Source organism: Magnolia sinica, chromosome 9 (assembly GCF_029962835.1).
Source record: "Magnolia sinica isolate HGM2019 chromosome 9, MsV1, whole genome shotgun sequence".
Classification (NCBI taxonomy): Eukaryota; Viridiplantae; Streptophyta; class Magnoliopsida; order Magnoliales; family Magnoliaceae; genus Magnolia; species Magnolia sinica.
The window spans coordinates 88446624-88462759 of record NC_080581.1 but is presented as its reverse complement, the minus strand read 5'-3'; the positions used below and the strand labels follow the sequence as shown (position 1 = coordinate 88462759).

Below are 16136 nucleotides of genomic sequence, written 5' to 3'. Positions count from 1 at the left end.
GAAGAAAAAGCAGCGTTTCCCTCTTACCTTTTAGGAAACTGATTCCCTTATAATCGGTCTATATACACACACATAGCTATTCTTCCGTTAGAAAATCTCTCTCTCCTCTCTCTGTCTCTTTCCTTTCAAGAAAGCTCTCTCTCTCAACATAGTTGAGATGGTTGAGATGGATAAGCTACCAGATGAGATCCTGATCGACATCCTCTCTAGACTCTCTCTCAAGACTCTCTTCCAATGCAGAGGCGTATGCACCACCTGGCGTACCATAATCCTTCAAGACCCTTACTTTGCTAACATGCACCTCACCCGAGCATCCCAACTTGATCTCCCTTCCCTAGTCTATACAGCTCATACCCACCCAGGTGATCCTCCGCATCTATACTTGCTCGATTTCAATTCCGACAACGGTCAAGATCACACACTCAACATAGAATCAACGGACCCAATCGCCATACGCTTTGAACCACATATCAATTTTGATACCATATTATCTTGCGACGGATTATTATGTTTATGTGATCGTTTCAACAACCCAATATACGTGTGCAATCCAGTCACCAGAGATCATGTCACACTACCGCAACGGTGGGCCCAATCCAAGAATCGCAGGTTCATACCTGGGTTTGGTTTTGATGCTACGACTAAAGAATACAAAGTTATACGGTTAATGTATATTGAGAAAGGTGGTGTAGCTTCCGATCTCATGGCTGAGGTATACACACTTGGGTCGGGTGCATGGAGAAGTATAGGAAGCGTAGGATGTCGAAGAATATCATTCTCCGGCCGGACTTTCTCCGAGCCCATAAACATTCATGGAGCTCTTCATTGGATAATCGAGCTTAATTTCAATCCAACCATTCCAGAAATTGTAGCATGGGATGTAAGTGATGAGAAATTTCGCGTGGTTCCATGTCCGGAAGAATTAGACCTAGATAATGATTCCTATACGATGTGTCTAACGACGATTAACAAGTGCCTTTCTATAATCTATTCTAACAATTTGCTTGAATCTATAGATATTTGGATAATGAAGGATTACAATGTGAAGGAGTCTTGGACTGAAGAGGTTAGGGAAGATATTCCGCCATGGAATCTTTGGTATATGGAGTCGTCTTTGGTTAAAGCAGCTATCATTCAGCGATGGTGTAGACAGTTTGATGCATTGAACTATCGTTCAAGCATAGATGTTGTTGTAAAAGCCATTTATAGTTGTGAAGAAAGAGTTTTTAAAAGAGTCTATGAAACGCATTTTCATAGAAGTGGATGCATTGAATATAGCACAGTGGATATTGCTACTCATGTGGGGAGCTTCGTTTCTGTCAACCGTGGCAATTCATGGCCAGATGATGTGGAAGCAAATGATGTCGCTGCCAGGCGCGTTCCATCTGCAAAAAGAAAGAGAAGATGAAAACAAGTATAGGAACAGATTCACTGGGTTGTTTTTAGCATTACCATATTACTTAATTTCTGTAATAAAAACACACACACACACACACACACTCTCTCTCTCTCTCTCTCTCTCTCCATGGAACCGTTTACCCACGTTGGGTATGTGGGGATCCTTGATTGCTAGTTGTATTCACGAATTCCCAACCGTCTGAGACCAAGGTGTGGCCCACATAAATCCAATGACTCAGTTAGTTGTTCGGTAAAGACTCTTTGGTTGTGGAGACGTTAGATCTATGCAGAATCCTTTGTCATATAAATTGGTTTGGTGCCATCTGGTTGTTCTAGATGTGATTTGAATGATCATACGATCGCTAAGGCTAAAATGTATGAGGGCTCTAATTTCCAAATCAATCTGATCAACGGGTGGGCTACATTCATCAGATCTAATTATAGTCATTGAATCATATATCTAATTCTGCGGTGGATCATTGGATGTATTAGACCTGATCTTCGTCGTCAATGTGAATTCTGAAATATATCTAAATCTGTATCCAAAATTCTAGATGAGTTTGATCCTCTAGTGAGCCAAAATGATACCAAGGAAGGATTTGTATAAAACAGGTATTGAAATATATATATTATAGACTCAATTTAATGGTCCATGACTAATTTGAAAAGGTGGCAGCTAATGGATGGTTCAGATCTGAACCATATGATCGGTAAATAATTAAGAGTAGGAAAGAAGGAAGAAACCTTAAAAGTTGTAAAGTTGAATCGGTCCTAATCAAATTTAATAGTGTTGATCGATCGATGGAGTGGTTCGATCGATTGAAAGTAGTGAAAAATTGGCCAGATACTTAAAACGGGATATTTGTAATTAGATCGATTGATTGAAGAGGGAGTTCAATTGATTGAAATAGGTAAAATATGTCAAGAGATTTGATTTCAATTGAAGCAAGTTCGTTCGATCCATGGGACAATTTCGATTGATCGAAGAGGTGAAAAAGTTTTCAGAGAGTTAAAGGGGAAAATCGGGATATTTTCGGTTGACCGATGTGGTCTTCGATTGAACCTCGATCAATCAAAGTGATCCTTGATCGATCAATGCTTTCCTAGAAATTTTAGATTGAATTCAGAATTTGGCATTTCAATTATATCATGTAATCATGTAAATAACCTTTCATCATCCTAAAAACATTGGAATGATTAGATCTCCTTGGTTTAATCAAGTGGGCCCCATATTGAAGAATAGCCATTTCCAAACCATATGTAAGAATGAAATCTAAAGGAATTTAAATTAGGTGGTTAGATCTTGGACCCTATATTGGGACTTGAGCAACTAAAGATAGACTAATACACAAGTTTACTTAGAAGGAAAGATGATTTGATTGTGTCATGTATTTAGGAGATTGTTAGTTGATTAGGAATTCACATCACCAAAATTCAGGTGAGTGATCCTAACATGATTCCTCTCTGTTATGATTAAAATAGATTGCTATGTTTGGTCTTATTATGATAAGAAATGATATCTGGATTAAAATGATTTTATTATTGATTGTTTTGTGCTGAGATAATATATCCTTGAAATCATGAAAATTAGAATTGCCTCCCATATAGAGAGATGTATGTGATAATTTATATGTATGTTGATGCATCGAACATTCATTCCTTGTATTGCATAATGCTCATACAGATTCCTATGGGACAACCGTTTTATACCCACTAGATGCACATGTGGAAGCCTACCCAATGAGGGGTACTGGATGCGGGCCTTGCCCATGCCTATCAATGGTAAAAGCTTACCAAAGTGTAGAAGTGGGTTGACGGATATTCAGCTCAAGCAAGTGGATGATTTTTATTTATACTCATTTGATGCATTATCGACATCATTTGAAGTATTCGCATCATATACATCAGTCGCAACGTATTTATATTTCTGTTTCTACACTTGGTTGATATGCTTAATTTGTGTGTATTATTTAATTATACTATGCACAAACCATGATGAGCTCACTCATTCGGCTTTGCCGGCTGACAGTGTATTGATAGAAAAACTGTATAGATGGAAGTGAAGCTGAAACAATGACCCAAGCACAAGAACATAAGGCCGAGCCAGTGAATGATCCACATGAATAGTGGTCTTATCTAATGGAAGATAAGTTTACTGCATTGGAGTAGTAAAAATAGACAAAATTTGAACTACTTATGATTTTCCTCATTCATGCTTTGGAATTCTTCATTGCTAATTAGAATTTCGAGCTATGGATGTCTTTAGAATATTTGCTTGATATTTGGTTTGTAATTATGGACAATGATTTAATAAAATCTTAATTGGATGGATTGCAGTGTAATAACTAGTACCTTAGGAATATTAAAGATGTGTGGGATAAATGTTTGTGAATATTTGTGATGGATGTTGATTGGTATGTGGATTGTGGATGTTGATGAGAACTTAGAACACAGATGATACCATGCCTCTGTTTAAAAGGTATGATTCATTGATTTAGGTGCACTCATTGTACAAGTCATGGACCATAACTCGGATATGAGGGTGCATACTCTGTATTTGAATTGTGGGGCATGACATAAGGCTTTATGGTCATGTAGACAATGTGTCAAAACTAAATGCAGTGTCTGAGATCATCAGATCGAAGAAGCTAACTAGGAAATACTTGATTAACTTGTCTAGAAGCTTGAGTTGTTACTTACGTTGGAGCGTGTATTCTACATCATTCATAAGCCTATTCTTGACCCTATTAAAAATGAGGAACCTTGACCACCTCTACCAAGTATGGTAACTGGGAAAGATATCACGAGGTGGTTAAAGTATATATGGCCGCCATTATTGACATGCTATGCAATTAGAAGTGGAATATGATTTTTGCCACGGATATCTACCTTTGTATAAAGGGATAACATTATCTGAACTTAGCCGTCAGAAATGCCGACAGTTTAAATCCGTTGGCGATAAACGCAACTTTCCCACCGGCCCGGCCAGCGACTTTTAGCTGGAAGGTCAATGCCTATGATTTTTAGCTGTTGGCACTGCCCTGTTTTTTGGTAGTGATAGCATGGATTAAACACCCACATCACGGTGGGCCTCACAGGGCTTGGGCCATGTTGTACCACAAGGATATCCCTAGGGTGGGTGCCACAAGGACGTCAAAGTGGGCCCTTCGAGCTTAGGCATTAAGGGCTCCCTGAATGGGTATTCACCTAATTATCAAATTAGGATAAAACAATATTTCATTAAACAAAACTAGGAAACTCATTAATTTTGTTACTAAAAATATGGGGATTGAACTCTTACCGTTGAAATCTTTGTAAAGCTTTGATGTATTATGCGGTACGCAGTCCGAAAATCCACTTACCAAAGAGGAAATAGATATTTTTTCCATATTAGAAATTCCTACGTATTTTCATTAAAAAAATAAAATAAAAATCTCAGCTGATATGATAGGCGCATACGAGGACCAATAAAAAAGGAAGGCACACGCATACCCAATGCCTTAAACACGTCGCAGATTTCCTACCAAAGCCTTTGGCAGGAAGTTCATATTGCAATGTATGTGAGAAATCCATTCCATCCATACGTTTTGCGAGCTTATTTTAGAACGTGCGAGAAAAAATGCTTTGTATACAGAACTCAAGTGGGTCACAATAGAGGAAAAAATTAGGGAAATAAATTCCTACTGTTGAAAGCTTCCTGGGCTCCACTTTAATGTTTATATGCTATCCATTCCCAATGGGACGAAGTGAAAATAACAAAAGGATAGCCTGAGTGTTGTATACATCTCATTTTTAATTGTCCCCTAAAATGAGCTCACAAAAGAGATGGACGGGGTGGATTTCTCACAAACATCTCTGTGGGCCCCACCCAACATCATTGCGCAGGAACGAAATCCGCGTCCCTTCAACACTGAGGGAGTGAGGGTTGCAATCCTTTCCCATATTCACTGATTATTGAATTGGAAGGAAGCAGACTGCGTTCTGCCAATTGTCGAGGCAAGGGAGCTCTGTGGGGCCCACCATGATTTATTGGTTTTATCCTCGCCGTCTATTCATTGTTTTCAAATCGTTTTAGGGTGTGAGTTTAAAAATTAGGCACGTCCAATGCTCAAGTAGACCGCATCACAGGAAGCAGCGGCGATGATGAAACTCACCGTTGAGAACTTCCCAAGGGCCACCGTAATGTTTATTTGCCATCCAAAGTCGAAGCGGATTGCGTACCGAGTAACCAAGTAGGCTGAGTAAACTCTGTGGGGTCCATCGTGATTTGTTTATATTATCCAGTCCGTCCATCCACTTTACCAGATAATTTTATCGCCTTAGCTAAAAACCGAAGCATATAAAAGGTCACAATGGACCACACAACAGGAAATAGTAAGAATTGAATATCTACCGTTGAAAGTTCTTGGGGCCACAGAAGTTTTGGATCAAGATTATATTTGTTTTTTCCCTTCATCCATATTTTTTTAATCATATGAAAAGTTTAGATGACAAATAAACATCACTGTGGGGGCGTAGCAAGGTTTCAACAGTGGAAATTATTATTTTCACTGTTTCCTGTGGCACGGGCTACTTGAGATTTGGATAAGCTTTAAGTTTTGGTTGAACGTCTAAAATGAGGTTTGAAAACGGATTAACGGTGTTGATAAACCACGTATATTCACAGTGAGCCCAAGTGAGTTTAGTCAGTACGATAAGAGAATTCTAAGTAACTCAGTACGCAATCTAATTTACATATAGACCGTGATGTTTATTTTTATAATGGTTGTAAGCGGATTGCGTACTGAGTAAAACCGTACTGAGAAAATTCTGTGGTCCCACTGTCATTCATGCATTGTATCCACTCCATTCATCTCTTTTACCATATAATTTTAGGGATTTTGCTAAAAAATGGAGTATTTCAAACCTCAATTGGAACACACCACCAGAAACAGTGTGAATTGAAACTCTACCGTTGAAAAATTCTTTGGGGCAACCGAATTTTTAGGTCAATGTGATATTTGTGTTTTCCCTTCATCCATGTCTGTATGATCTTACGAACAGGTTGGATGACAAATAAACATCACTGGGGGTCTTAGAAAAATTTCAACGGTGGAAATCAATACTTCCACGTTTTCCTGTGTTATGGTCCACTTGAGCTTTGTATATGCATCAATTTTGGGTTGAACCCCTAAAATGATCTGGAAAAACTAATGGACGGCGTGGATAAACTACATGAATTCACGGTAGGCCCAACAGAGTTTACTCAGTACGATAGGAGCGTACCGAGTAACTCAGTACGCAGTCGATTTCATAATGGATGGACTGCGTACATAAAAACCCATTGGAATACGACACTTATCTTTCGTAATTAATATGAACATAAAAACCCATTGGAATACGACACTTATCTTTCCTAATTAATATGGACTGCGTAGATAAAAACCCATGGGAATACGACACTTATCTTTCCTAACTAATTCACCTCTTTCTTCTGTTTTTTAGAAACCACTCAAACCTCTCTTTCCTTTCAAGAACGAAGGCTCACACGCACACGACCTCTCTCTCTCCAAGAAGGCCTCTCCCACGACCTCTCTCTCACTTTTAAAGAGAGAAGGCTCTCTTCCACGACCTCTCTCTCCTTTCAAGAAAGAAGGCTCTCTCCCACGACCTCTCTCTCCTTTCAAGAAAGCAGGCTCCCTCCCACGCACTCGTACAAACGTTGAAATGGAGAAACTACCAAACGAGGTACTGGTCAACATCCTCTCTAGACTCTCTATCAAGACTCTCTTCCAATGCATACGCGTATGCATCACCTGGCGCAACATAATCCTCCACGACCCTTATTTTGCTAACATGCACTTAAGTACCCGATCAACCCAAGATAATCTCCCTTGCCTTGTCTTCAAAACTTGCTCCTCCCAGCTCTGTGAGCTCTGTGTGGTTGATTTTAATTCTGACAATCAAGATCACATATCAACGGGTCCGATCAGCCTACGCGTTGATCCTGGCTTCAAGTTTACCACCATATTATCTTGCAATGGCTTATTATGTTTATGTGAGAATGAGAACAGCAACCCTATATATGTCTGCAATCCAGTCACTGGATATCATGTTGCACTGCCACGGCTATCTGAACGCACAGATTGTCAGTTCATACCCGGATTTGGTTTTGATGCAGTGAATAATGAATACAAGGTGATACGAATAATGTATGGAAAGAGATATAACCCAGCTTTCCAACATGAGGCTGAGGTGTACACACTCGGCTCAGGTGCATGGAGAAGTATAGGAAGTGTCCCTTACCGAATTACAGTACTTTGGTGGAGTTTCATCCAGTACGTAAACGTTCATGGAGCTCTTCATTGGATGACTGAACGTATCTTCAACCCCACCTATCCAGAACTCATTGTTGCATGGGATGTGAGGGATGAGAAGTTTCGTGGGGTCCCAGTCCCTTTGGAATTTGGTCCAAATAAGGTTTGCAAGCGGATGTCTTTAAGGTCATATAACAATTGTCTTTCCATAGTTGATTTTGAAGACAGTAGGGATTTCCCCAAGGTTTGGATAATGAAAGATTACAACATAAAGGAGTCATGGACTAAACAAGTCAAGAGGAATATGGCGGCCGAGTACTGGACTAATGAAATGAGGAAAATGGGACCTTCGACTAAAGAAGTCAGCATCTGGCAGTACCAGTGGTATAGACGAGGGGATGAACTGAAACGTAATGCAAATAAAGATATTCATGTGAAGGCAGTTTATGATGGTGAGGAAAGACGTTTTACCCGAGTTCAGATAACACGTAGGGTGGAAGTCGAAGTTCATGGATTTGTTCATGTGTTTAGTACAAGTGAATTAGTAACTAATACACCTACTCATGTGGGGAGTTTTATTTCTATCAATGGTGCTAATCAATAATAAAGAAAACTAAGAAGATGAAATACAAATGTATTGGGTAATCTCTAATACTGTCATTTTATTTAATTTCTATTAAAAAAGAAGATACAGGCAGGGATAAAACCCTAGGACTCTCTCTCTCTCTCTCTCTCTCTCTCTCTCTCTCTCTCTCTCTCGTTTTTGTTTTCCCTTCTATCTTCTTTCACTACAACTTAAAGAATGCTGGGTTTTTGCCTAGACCAATTGGGTTGAATCGATAATCACCAGGAAGCCTATAATGAACAATTCACTCTCTTAAATCCATTTGCACCATAAGGAATGTTCAAATGCACCTATGTCTATAAGTGCCAATGTGACATGAGGAGAACATCGCAGATGCCCTTTAAGTGGGCCCTAGCTTGGAGATTTACCCGGTGCAAGCATCAAGCTGATTTATCATCAAGTGGGCCACACGGTACATAAACAATGGAGTTTGTGTTGGACATAGGCCAGTGGGGCCCACTGGTGGGCAATCACTAGTGGGTGGCAATCAGGCCTTCCGCCTCTTCCTTTTTATTGCATTTCAAATTCAAATTTGAATTTGGTTTTAAATGGGGAGATGGGGATAAGACTAGATAACTTCTGGTCTCATCCAAACTCCCACCATTTCCTACAAATAGGATAAGACTCTCTCGTTTAAACATATGAAAAATAACGAGAGTAAAAAGGAGGTGGTGTATAGATAATTGTCCATTTAGCTTGTCCTTGGGATGATCTAAACCATAGATCGTGATCCGTGACCATTTATACCGTAGAATCAGAGGAGTGATTAGACCCATATGCTCCAGTAGCAAAGAGCCGCTGGATCAGCTTTGTGAAGGTTCTATATCGTGTAGACCGTCAGATCTTGAGGGCTCACACTTCCACACATCCTATCAGTGGAAGTGTGAGCCCTTAAGATTTGACGGTATACACGATATGGGGCCTTCACAAGGCTGAAGATGAACGGTTCAGATCCAGCGGCCTGCCTATTTACTATTGGAGCAGATGGATCTAATCACCCCCTCTGATTCTACGGTATAGATGGCCCCGCATCCACGTCTATGGTTTAGATTATCCCAAGGACAAGTTAAATGAACAATTATCTATGTACCACTATTTCTTTATTTTTCATATGTTTAGACTGCCTTATCCTATTTATAGGAAAGAGTAGGAGTTTGGATGAGACTAGAAGTTATCTGGTTTTATCCCTATCACTCCATCTAAAACCAAATTCAAATTTGAATTTGAAATGCAACTGAAAGGAAGAGGCTGGAAGATGCCTAAACACATGTAACCCACCTACTAGTGATTGCCCACCAGTGGGCCCCACTGGCTTATGTTCAACATCTCCCACTCAATCACATTGTCGGATAGACACAAAAATTTATCCATCTAACTTGCCTAATAATAATAAAAAAATCAAATGTCATGATCAAAAGGATCAGAGGCATGTGACCAACTAGATCACCGTAATCTTCTCACAGGTGTTTAAGTACCAAGTGACCACCTAAGTAGTACTCAATAACCCAAGCTTTGCAATGCTTTTCCTAGTTCGCATGATCACATCGGATGGAGTTAACTCCCAATCTGGAGTACTTGGCCAACATACACACTTATCCAACTTATCTATTTATTCTAAAAACTTTATTTTTCACAAACTTCAACTAAAATCAATTTAAAGCAATATTTATATATATACTTTAAAAAAAGAATATTTGTTTGTAAAAGTCTAATAAAAACAACTTGATACTGTCGGCGGATAAGTCTTCAAGTGCGTATTTATAGTTATAGAAACTTTGTAGCTATCATGGGATCTTCTCCACGTAGATGTGTAATTTGGAATCAATTAAGAAGCTTTCCTAGCGTAATTGAGTCTAGCCAATCAAGGACCTTTCGTCATAGTACACTAAAGTAGCGACACTCAATCTCATCCTCCTATACACAAGAGGAAGGTAGTTAAGGACACAGAGTCACCTACGGTACTGGCTACTCGCACATTGTAATGATTAGATCGAATCAAAACAATCCACGTCGAAAAGTAGACAACACTAGGTATATGTTGGGTCTACAATACATAGGTTATTGTATATGAGGTACATTTCATCTCATAACCTCACAACTTGGCTATTAATTCAGGCCATAACATTGATCGCATGAAAATAAATGACGCGATTATGTTATTCGAATTGATCAGTCTCATCTTCAATCTTAAAAGATTTTAGGCAGATACGACTCACTCATATCCTCGTCATTTAATATTCACAATAAAGAGAAGTCCACACCTAAGTGTATGAACATTGCCCAAAATGTACATCTCTTTTACATTTAAGGTTGGTCAACCCATGCGAGTGGGTGATTGGCCTGCCAATAAAAAAATAGAAATCCTATATGATCTCAAGGAAAATGCTGATGATTTACTTACCTAATTTATATTAGTATTCAATACTGAATAAATGGGATGTGTTATTCATTAATGAAAGATTCACTACGTGAAAAATGAAAAAAAATGACGGATTTAGAGACGGTTCTGGACCGTCTCTAAAATTGCTTGGTTTAAAGACGCTTTAGAGACGCCCGTGAACCGTCTCTAAACTTTTAGACGGCTCTTGACCGTCCTTAATATTGTCTTAAAAATTTGAAGTCCACAAATCATTTAAGACGGTAAAAAACTGTCGTTAACTTTAGAAAAAGGACGGCCATCGACTGTCTGGAAAAGAGACGGTCTCTGACTGTCTTATATGCCGCCATTTGAGACGGTCATTCGCCGTCTCTTATTGGTAATCTGAGACTGTCAAGGACCGTCTCAATTAGAGACGGTCATTAGCCGTCTTTTACTGTTAATCTGAGAATGTCAATGACCGTCTCAATTAGAGACGGTCATTGGCCGTCTTAATTTGAGACTGCCAATGACCGTCTTAATTTGAGAGTCGTCTTATAGCGGTCATACAAGATCGCCAACTACTGTCTGCATTAGAGACGGTCCTAAACCATCTCTAATGGTCAACACTTCACAACAAAAAAAATTATGAATTTCGAAAAAAAATTAATTGAGAAGCTTAGAAAAATAATTAACAACATTTAAGAAAATTTTAGATTTTGAAAAAAAAACTGTAATTTTATAATAATCTAGATTTTGGAAAAAGAAAAATTAAAAACTTTGAATAATGTTAATAATTTTGAAAAAAAAAGATTTCGATAAAAAATAATATTTTGAAAAAGAAAATATAAAAAATTAAACAAAATTGTGAAAAAATTGACAAATTGTAAAAAAATATATTTTTTAAAAAAGAAAATTAGATTTTGTATTTTGACAAGAAAAATAAAAAATTTATATAACAAGATTTCGATAAAAAAATGATATTTTGAAAAAGAAAATTTAAAAAATTAAATAAAATTGTGAAAAAATTGACAAATTGTAAAAAAATATATTTTTTGAAAAAGAAAACTAGATTTTGTATCTTGACAACAAAAATTGAAAAGTTATATAACAAAAGTGAGATTAAAAAAAAATGATATTTTGAAAAAGAAAATTTAAGAAATTAAACAAAATTGTGAAAAAATTGAGGAATTGTAAAAAAAAATATATTTAAAAAAGAAAACTAGAGATTTTATATTTTGACAAGAAAAATTGGAAAGTTAGATAACGAAAGTGAGATTTTGATAATGTGTTGTATATCGCTTGTCTCCCCTATGTTTCTCCAACCCATTTTTGGTCCGGGTATAAAAAATTGTGTAGATTTAAATCTTAAGTGGACCACACCACTGGAAAGAATGATAATATAGTACCTCGCCATTAAAAATTATAAAGAGCCCATTGTAACGTTTTAGTAATGTTTAATTGCAATCCAACTTGTTGATAATGTAAAGATGATCTAGATGAAGGTAAACTACAAGAGGAAGAGAAAAGACGGAAGAGGAGAGTACAGGAGAGCAGAGCGAGAGAGCAAAAAGAAAAGGATCGGAAGAGAGACAGAAACGATGGCGCCCGAACCAGAAGATGTAGATATTAACAATGAGAAAAACCCTCCTCCTTTGGATGTAGACGACATAGCACTCCTCAAAACCTACGGTTTGGGACCTTACTCTTCTAGCATAAAGAAGGTGGAGAAGGAAATCAAGGAAATAGCCAAGAAGGTTAATGACTTGTGTGGAATAAAAGAGTCGGACACTGGGTTAGCTCCATCCAGCCAATGGGATCTTATTTCTGATAAACAAATGATGCAGGAGGAGCAGCCTCTTCAGGTTGCAAGATGTACAAAAATAATAAATCAGAACTCCGAGGATGCAAAGTATGTGATAAATGTTAAACAAATTGCCAAGTTTGTTGTTGGCTTAGGCAATAAAGTTTCGCCAATAGATATAGAAGAAGGGATGCGTGTCGTGTTGATCGAATAAATACCAAATTCAAATTCCCTTGCCTCCGAAGATCAATCCGAGCGTTACCATGATGACGGTAGAAGAAAAACCAGATGTCACATACAATGATGTTGGTGGGTGTAAGGAGCAGATTGAAAAGATGCGAGAAGTTGTGGAACTCCCCATGCTCCATCCAGAGAAATTTGTGAAGCTTGGCATTGATCCTCTGAATGGGGTGCTCTGCTACGGTCCTCTAGGAACAGGCAAAACTTTACTAGCTAGAGCTGTAGCCAACAAAACTGATGCCTGCTTTTTTGTGTTATTGGAAGTGAGCTTGTTCAGAAATATGTTGGAGAGGGGGCTCGGATGGTTTGTGAGCTTTTCCAGATAGCGCGATAAAAAAAGGCTTGCATCGTCTTCTTTGATGAGGTGGATGCGATCAACGTACAATGCTCGAAACTATGAATCAGCTTAATGGCTTTGATGCTCGAAGAAAGATCAAAGTTTTGATGGCAACAAATAGGCCTGACACACTAGATCCAGCATTGTTGCGTCCTGGATAGCTAGACCGTAAGGTTGAGTTTGGTCTGCCTGATCTGGAGAGCAGGACACAGATATTCAAGATCCACATGCGGACAATGAATTATGAGAGGGATATCCGGTTTGAGCTTCGCCTCTGCCCCAACTCCACTGGGGCGGACATCAGGAGTGTATGCACTAAGGCGAGCATGTATGTAATTCGAGCACGGAGAAAGACAGTGACGGAGAAAGATTTCTTGGATGCAGTCAACAAGGTCATCAAAGGATATCAAAAATTTATTGCAACTCCCAAGTACATGGTCTACAATTGACCGAGACTGCTTACTGCTTTACCCTGGCCTTTCATGACTTGATCCTGTTTGCCTGGCAATGTGCTGGCTGACAATTCATCTGTTGAAAATTGTGTAAAAGGGGCCTCTCCTGCCTTCTTTGTTTGGTTTGTTTTTTTGGATATCTGTAACTGTCTTTAGTTGGAGTTGTAAGAGAAGATGGTGTTCTCTGGTCTCCCTGGTACTGGCTGGCAACCCCAAATTTCTTAAGTTCACGAAAATAACTTAAATAGTTACACAAAAAAAGCGTTGTTGTTATTTAGGGTTAAAAAAAAAAGAAAAAAAGGATGAAGGTAAACTACAAAGATCAAATTGATCCAAAACTTTTGTGGCCTTCAAAAGGTTTTAAATGGTTATTCATCATTGTTTTGATTGGTATGACCCACCTGAGATTATTGAGTTCTTATGATTTGAAATCACATCCTAAAATATGATGAAAAAATATATAGACGGTGTCGATATACATAAAAGATATCAAGGTGGGCCTTACACGGTTAGAGTAACAGCCATGAAGGAGTTACCTAAATAGTGAAATGGCACTATAAGGTCACCTCATGGGAACTTCCCATGAGGTTAATCTGTGTGCGCCCTTGATGTATGTAGAACATCAACACCATGCATTTGATGTGTCCCCTTTAAGTCCAAAAATCAGTCGTATACAAAACTCAGGTGGGCCATAACATCTAAAACTATGTGAAGACATCCCTAAAATATATAAAGGCATTTAGTTGGTGGGGCCTACATGAGTTTTGGATGTGTATGAAACTTGGGTTGACTCCTCATCCAAGTGGGAGACACATAATGAATGGGCTGGATCTATGAACCATATCTAGGTGAGCCCAATAAATGATTATGAATGTTTTAATGGGAGGGTAACCCTCTCAACTATAGTATGTGGTGTGGCCCACCCAAGTCATGGATTGACTTTATTTTTAAGCTCGTGGCCCAAAGTCATGGTTTATCCACACTGTCAATCCATTTTTCCAGATCATTTTAGTGGTTGAGTCCACAATTAAAGCATATCCAAAGCTCAAGTGGACCATACCACAAGAAATAGTGGGAATAAATCATGGATGGATGGAGTGGATAAAATGAATAAATCATGGTGGGTCCCACAGGATTTATTTAGTATGCTTAGGGTATAAGGGGCCCTATAGGGCATAAAAAAATATGTCTTATTGTTGAGGGTCAAATATTGCATATCAGACCCATTTATTGCATGGATTTACAAGCATGATACCGTTTAATAGCCTGATTTAATCGTGTTTGTGATGCAGAGTGTATTTACAAGCATGAACTGAAAAAGGGTGCTTAAACCATGGATTTGACGCTCTGATGACACCCAAGGCAAGGGATAGACTCCAGGGGACCAAGATCGATGGAATTACACACCAGAGATCCGAGGAAATCAAGCCATTCACGTTAAAGAGGCCCGAAAATGGTGAAAAATGCAAGATCATATAGTTCTCGCCATCTGATTGGATCAAAACTTCATACATGGCCTGAGGGCCATAAATTAGCCGTACATATCAAATTTCAGCCCTCGGATCACTATGGAAGTACCCCAACTGACAGATCAGCCCATAAACCGTTGATTCTGGGCCCACCTGATATCTGAAGCTGCCTAAAATCTGGTCTCAATGCCTTAAATAGGGAGATTAATCGAATGAATGATTTGGATTTTGCATATACATTACAGTGGGCCCCGTATTTACAGCATGCATACATAACGTGTACATATACGAGCCGCACCGAACTAACTAAAGCGGGTCAGCGCCTGCTGACCCGCATCGTCTTCCTAAAACAGCAATTGCCGTATTGACGCAGGTAACGGACGGACACTGTCCATTTTACGGACACTAGTGGGCCCTACACATTGTCCCAGTGGACAATCCAAACCGTCCATCGTGTAGAGGGCCTCGACTACTACAAAACCTTGCTGAACTTTTGGACCCATGCAAGCACACGTGCGCGATACAGAGGCCACAAACAGGCGGTCCTGCGACGTTCAAAACGATTTTTGGGGTGATTTCTTCTCTGGGCCGCGTCAATGGACGTTCAAAACCACCCATTCTTGACTGAAATTTCGTCCTGAATCTAATGGACGGGGTGGATTTCCCTGAAAATACCTCTGTGGGGCCCACCGATCACGTCAGCGCCGGACGTGCGAAAGGCTACGCACGTCCGCGAAATCGGATTTTTCAGGCAGTTGTGGCCCACCATCTTTGATCATATGGCAGATCTGAACCGTCCATCGTGTAGGCCAGCCAAAATACTTTCAAGAGACGCTGATTTTACAGAAATAATGCAAGAAACGTGAGAGTTATGAAGCCCCGAACTTGGCTTTCGCTGCGCGTGCGATAGCTTCCCAAATCCGACTTCCACCACTCCAAAAGCTATAAAAAGAGTTCCAAACATGGAGAAGAGGGTGTGCTTGAATAGGGGACGTCAGATAGAGAGAGAGAGGCGGAGAGAGAAGTGTTTGGAATTTTTATGTATTTTTTCTTTATTTTTCTTCTTTTTCCTATGATTATGTTAGGCTAAATCCCTTAGCTAGGGCTAAGAGGTGAAGCTTGTGGCATGATGGGAGCTTCGACAGGTTTGATTGAACTG

General features: G+C 39.1%; 2 protein-coding genes and 1 pseudogene across 2 annotated transcripts; all 3 read left to right on the top strand.

Annotated features, from left to right (window-relative positions):
• Positions 1-157: 157 nt before the first annotated feature.
• On the top strand, positions 158-1428 carry LOC131255336 (F-box protein At3g07870-like). Its single transcript, XM_058256037.1, has one exon. The coding sequence runs from the start codon at positions 158-160 to the stop codon at positions 1406-1408; it is 1251 nt and encodes a 416-aa protein (XP_058112020.1). The 3' UTR covers positions 1409-1428.
• Positions 1429-7104: 5676 nt separating this feature from the next.
• LOC131255335 (F-box protein At3g07870-like) lies at positions 7105-8298 on the top strand. Its single transcript, XM_058256036.1, has one exon. The coding sequence runs from the start codon at positions 7105-7107 to the stop codon at positions 8296-8298; it is 1194 nt and encodes a 397-aa protein (XP_058112019.1).
• Positions 8299-12179: 3881 nt separating this feature from the next.
• Positions 12180-13750, top strand: LOC131256002 (26S proteasome regulatory subunit 7A-like; annotated as a pseudogene).
• The last annotated feature ends 2386 nt before the right edge of the window (positions 13751-16136 follow it).

Coding starts and splice junctions, on each gene's coding strand:
- LOC131255335 (XM_058256036.1), top strand. CDS start 7,105: ATGGAGAAACTACCAAACGAGGTACTGGTCAACATCCTCTCTAGACTC.
- LOC131255336 (XM_058256037.1), top strand. CDS start 158: ATGGTTGAGATGGATAAGCTACCAGATGAGATCCTGATCGACATCCTC.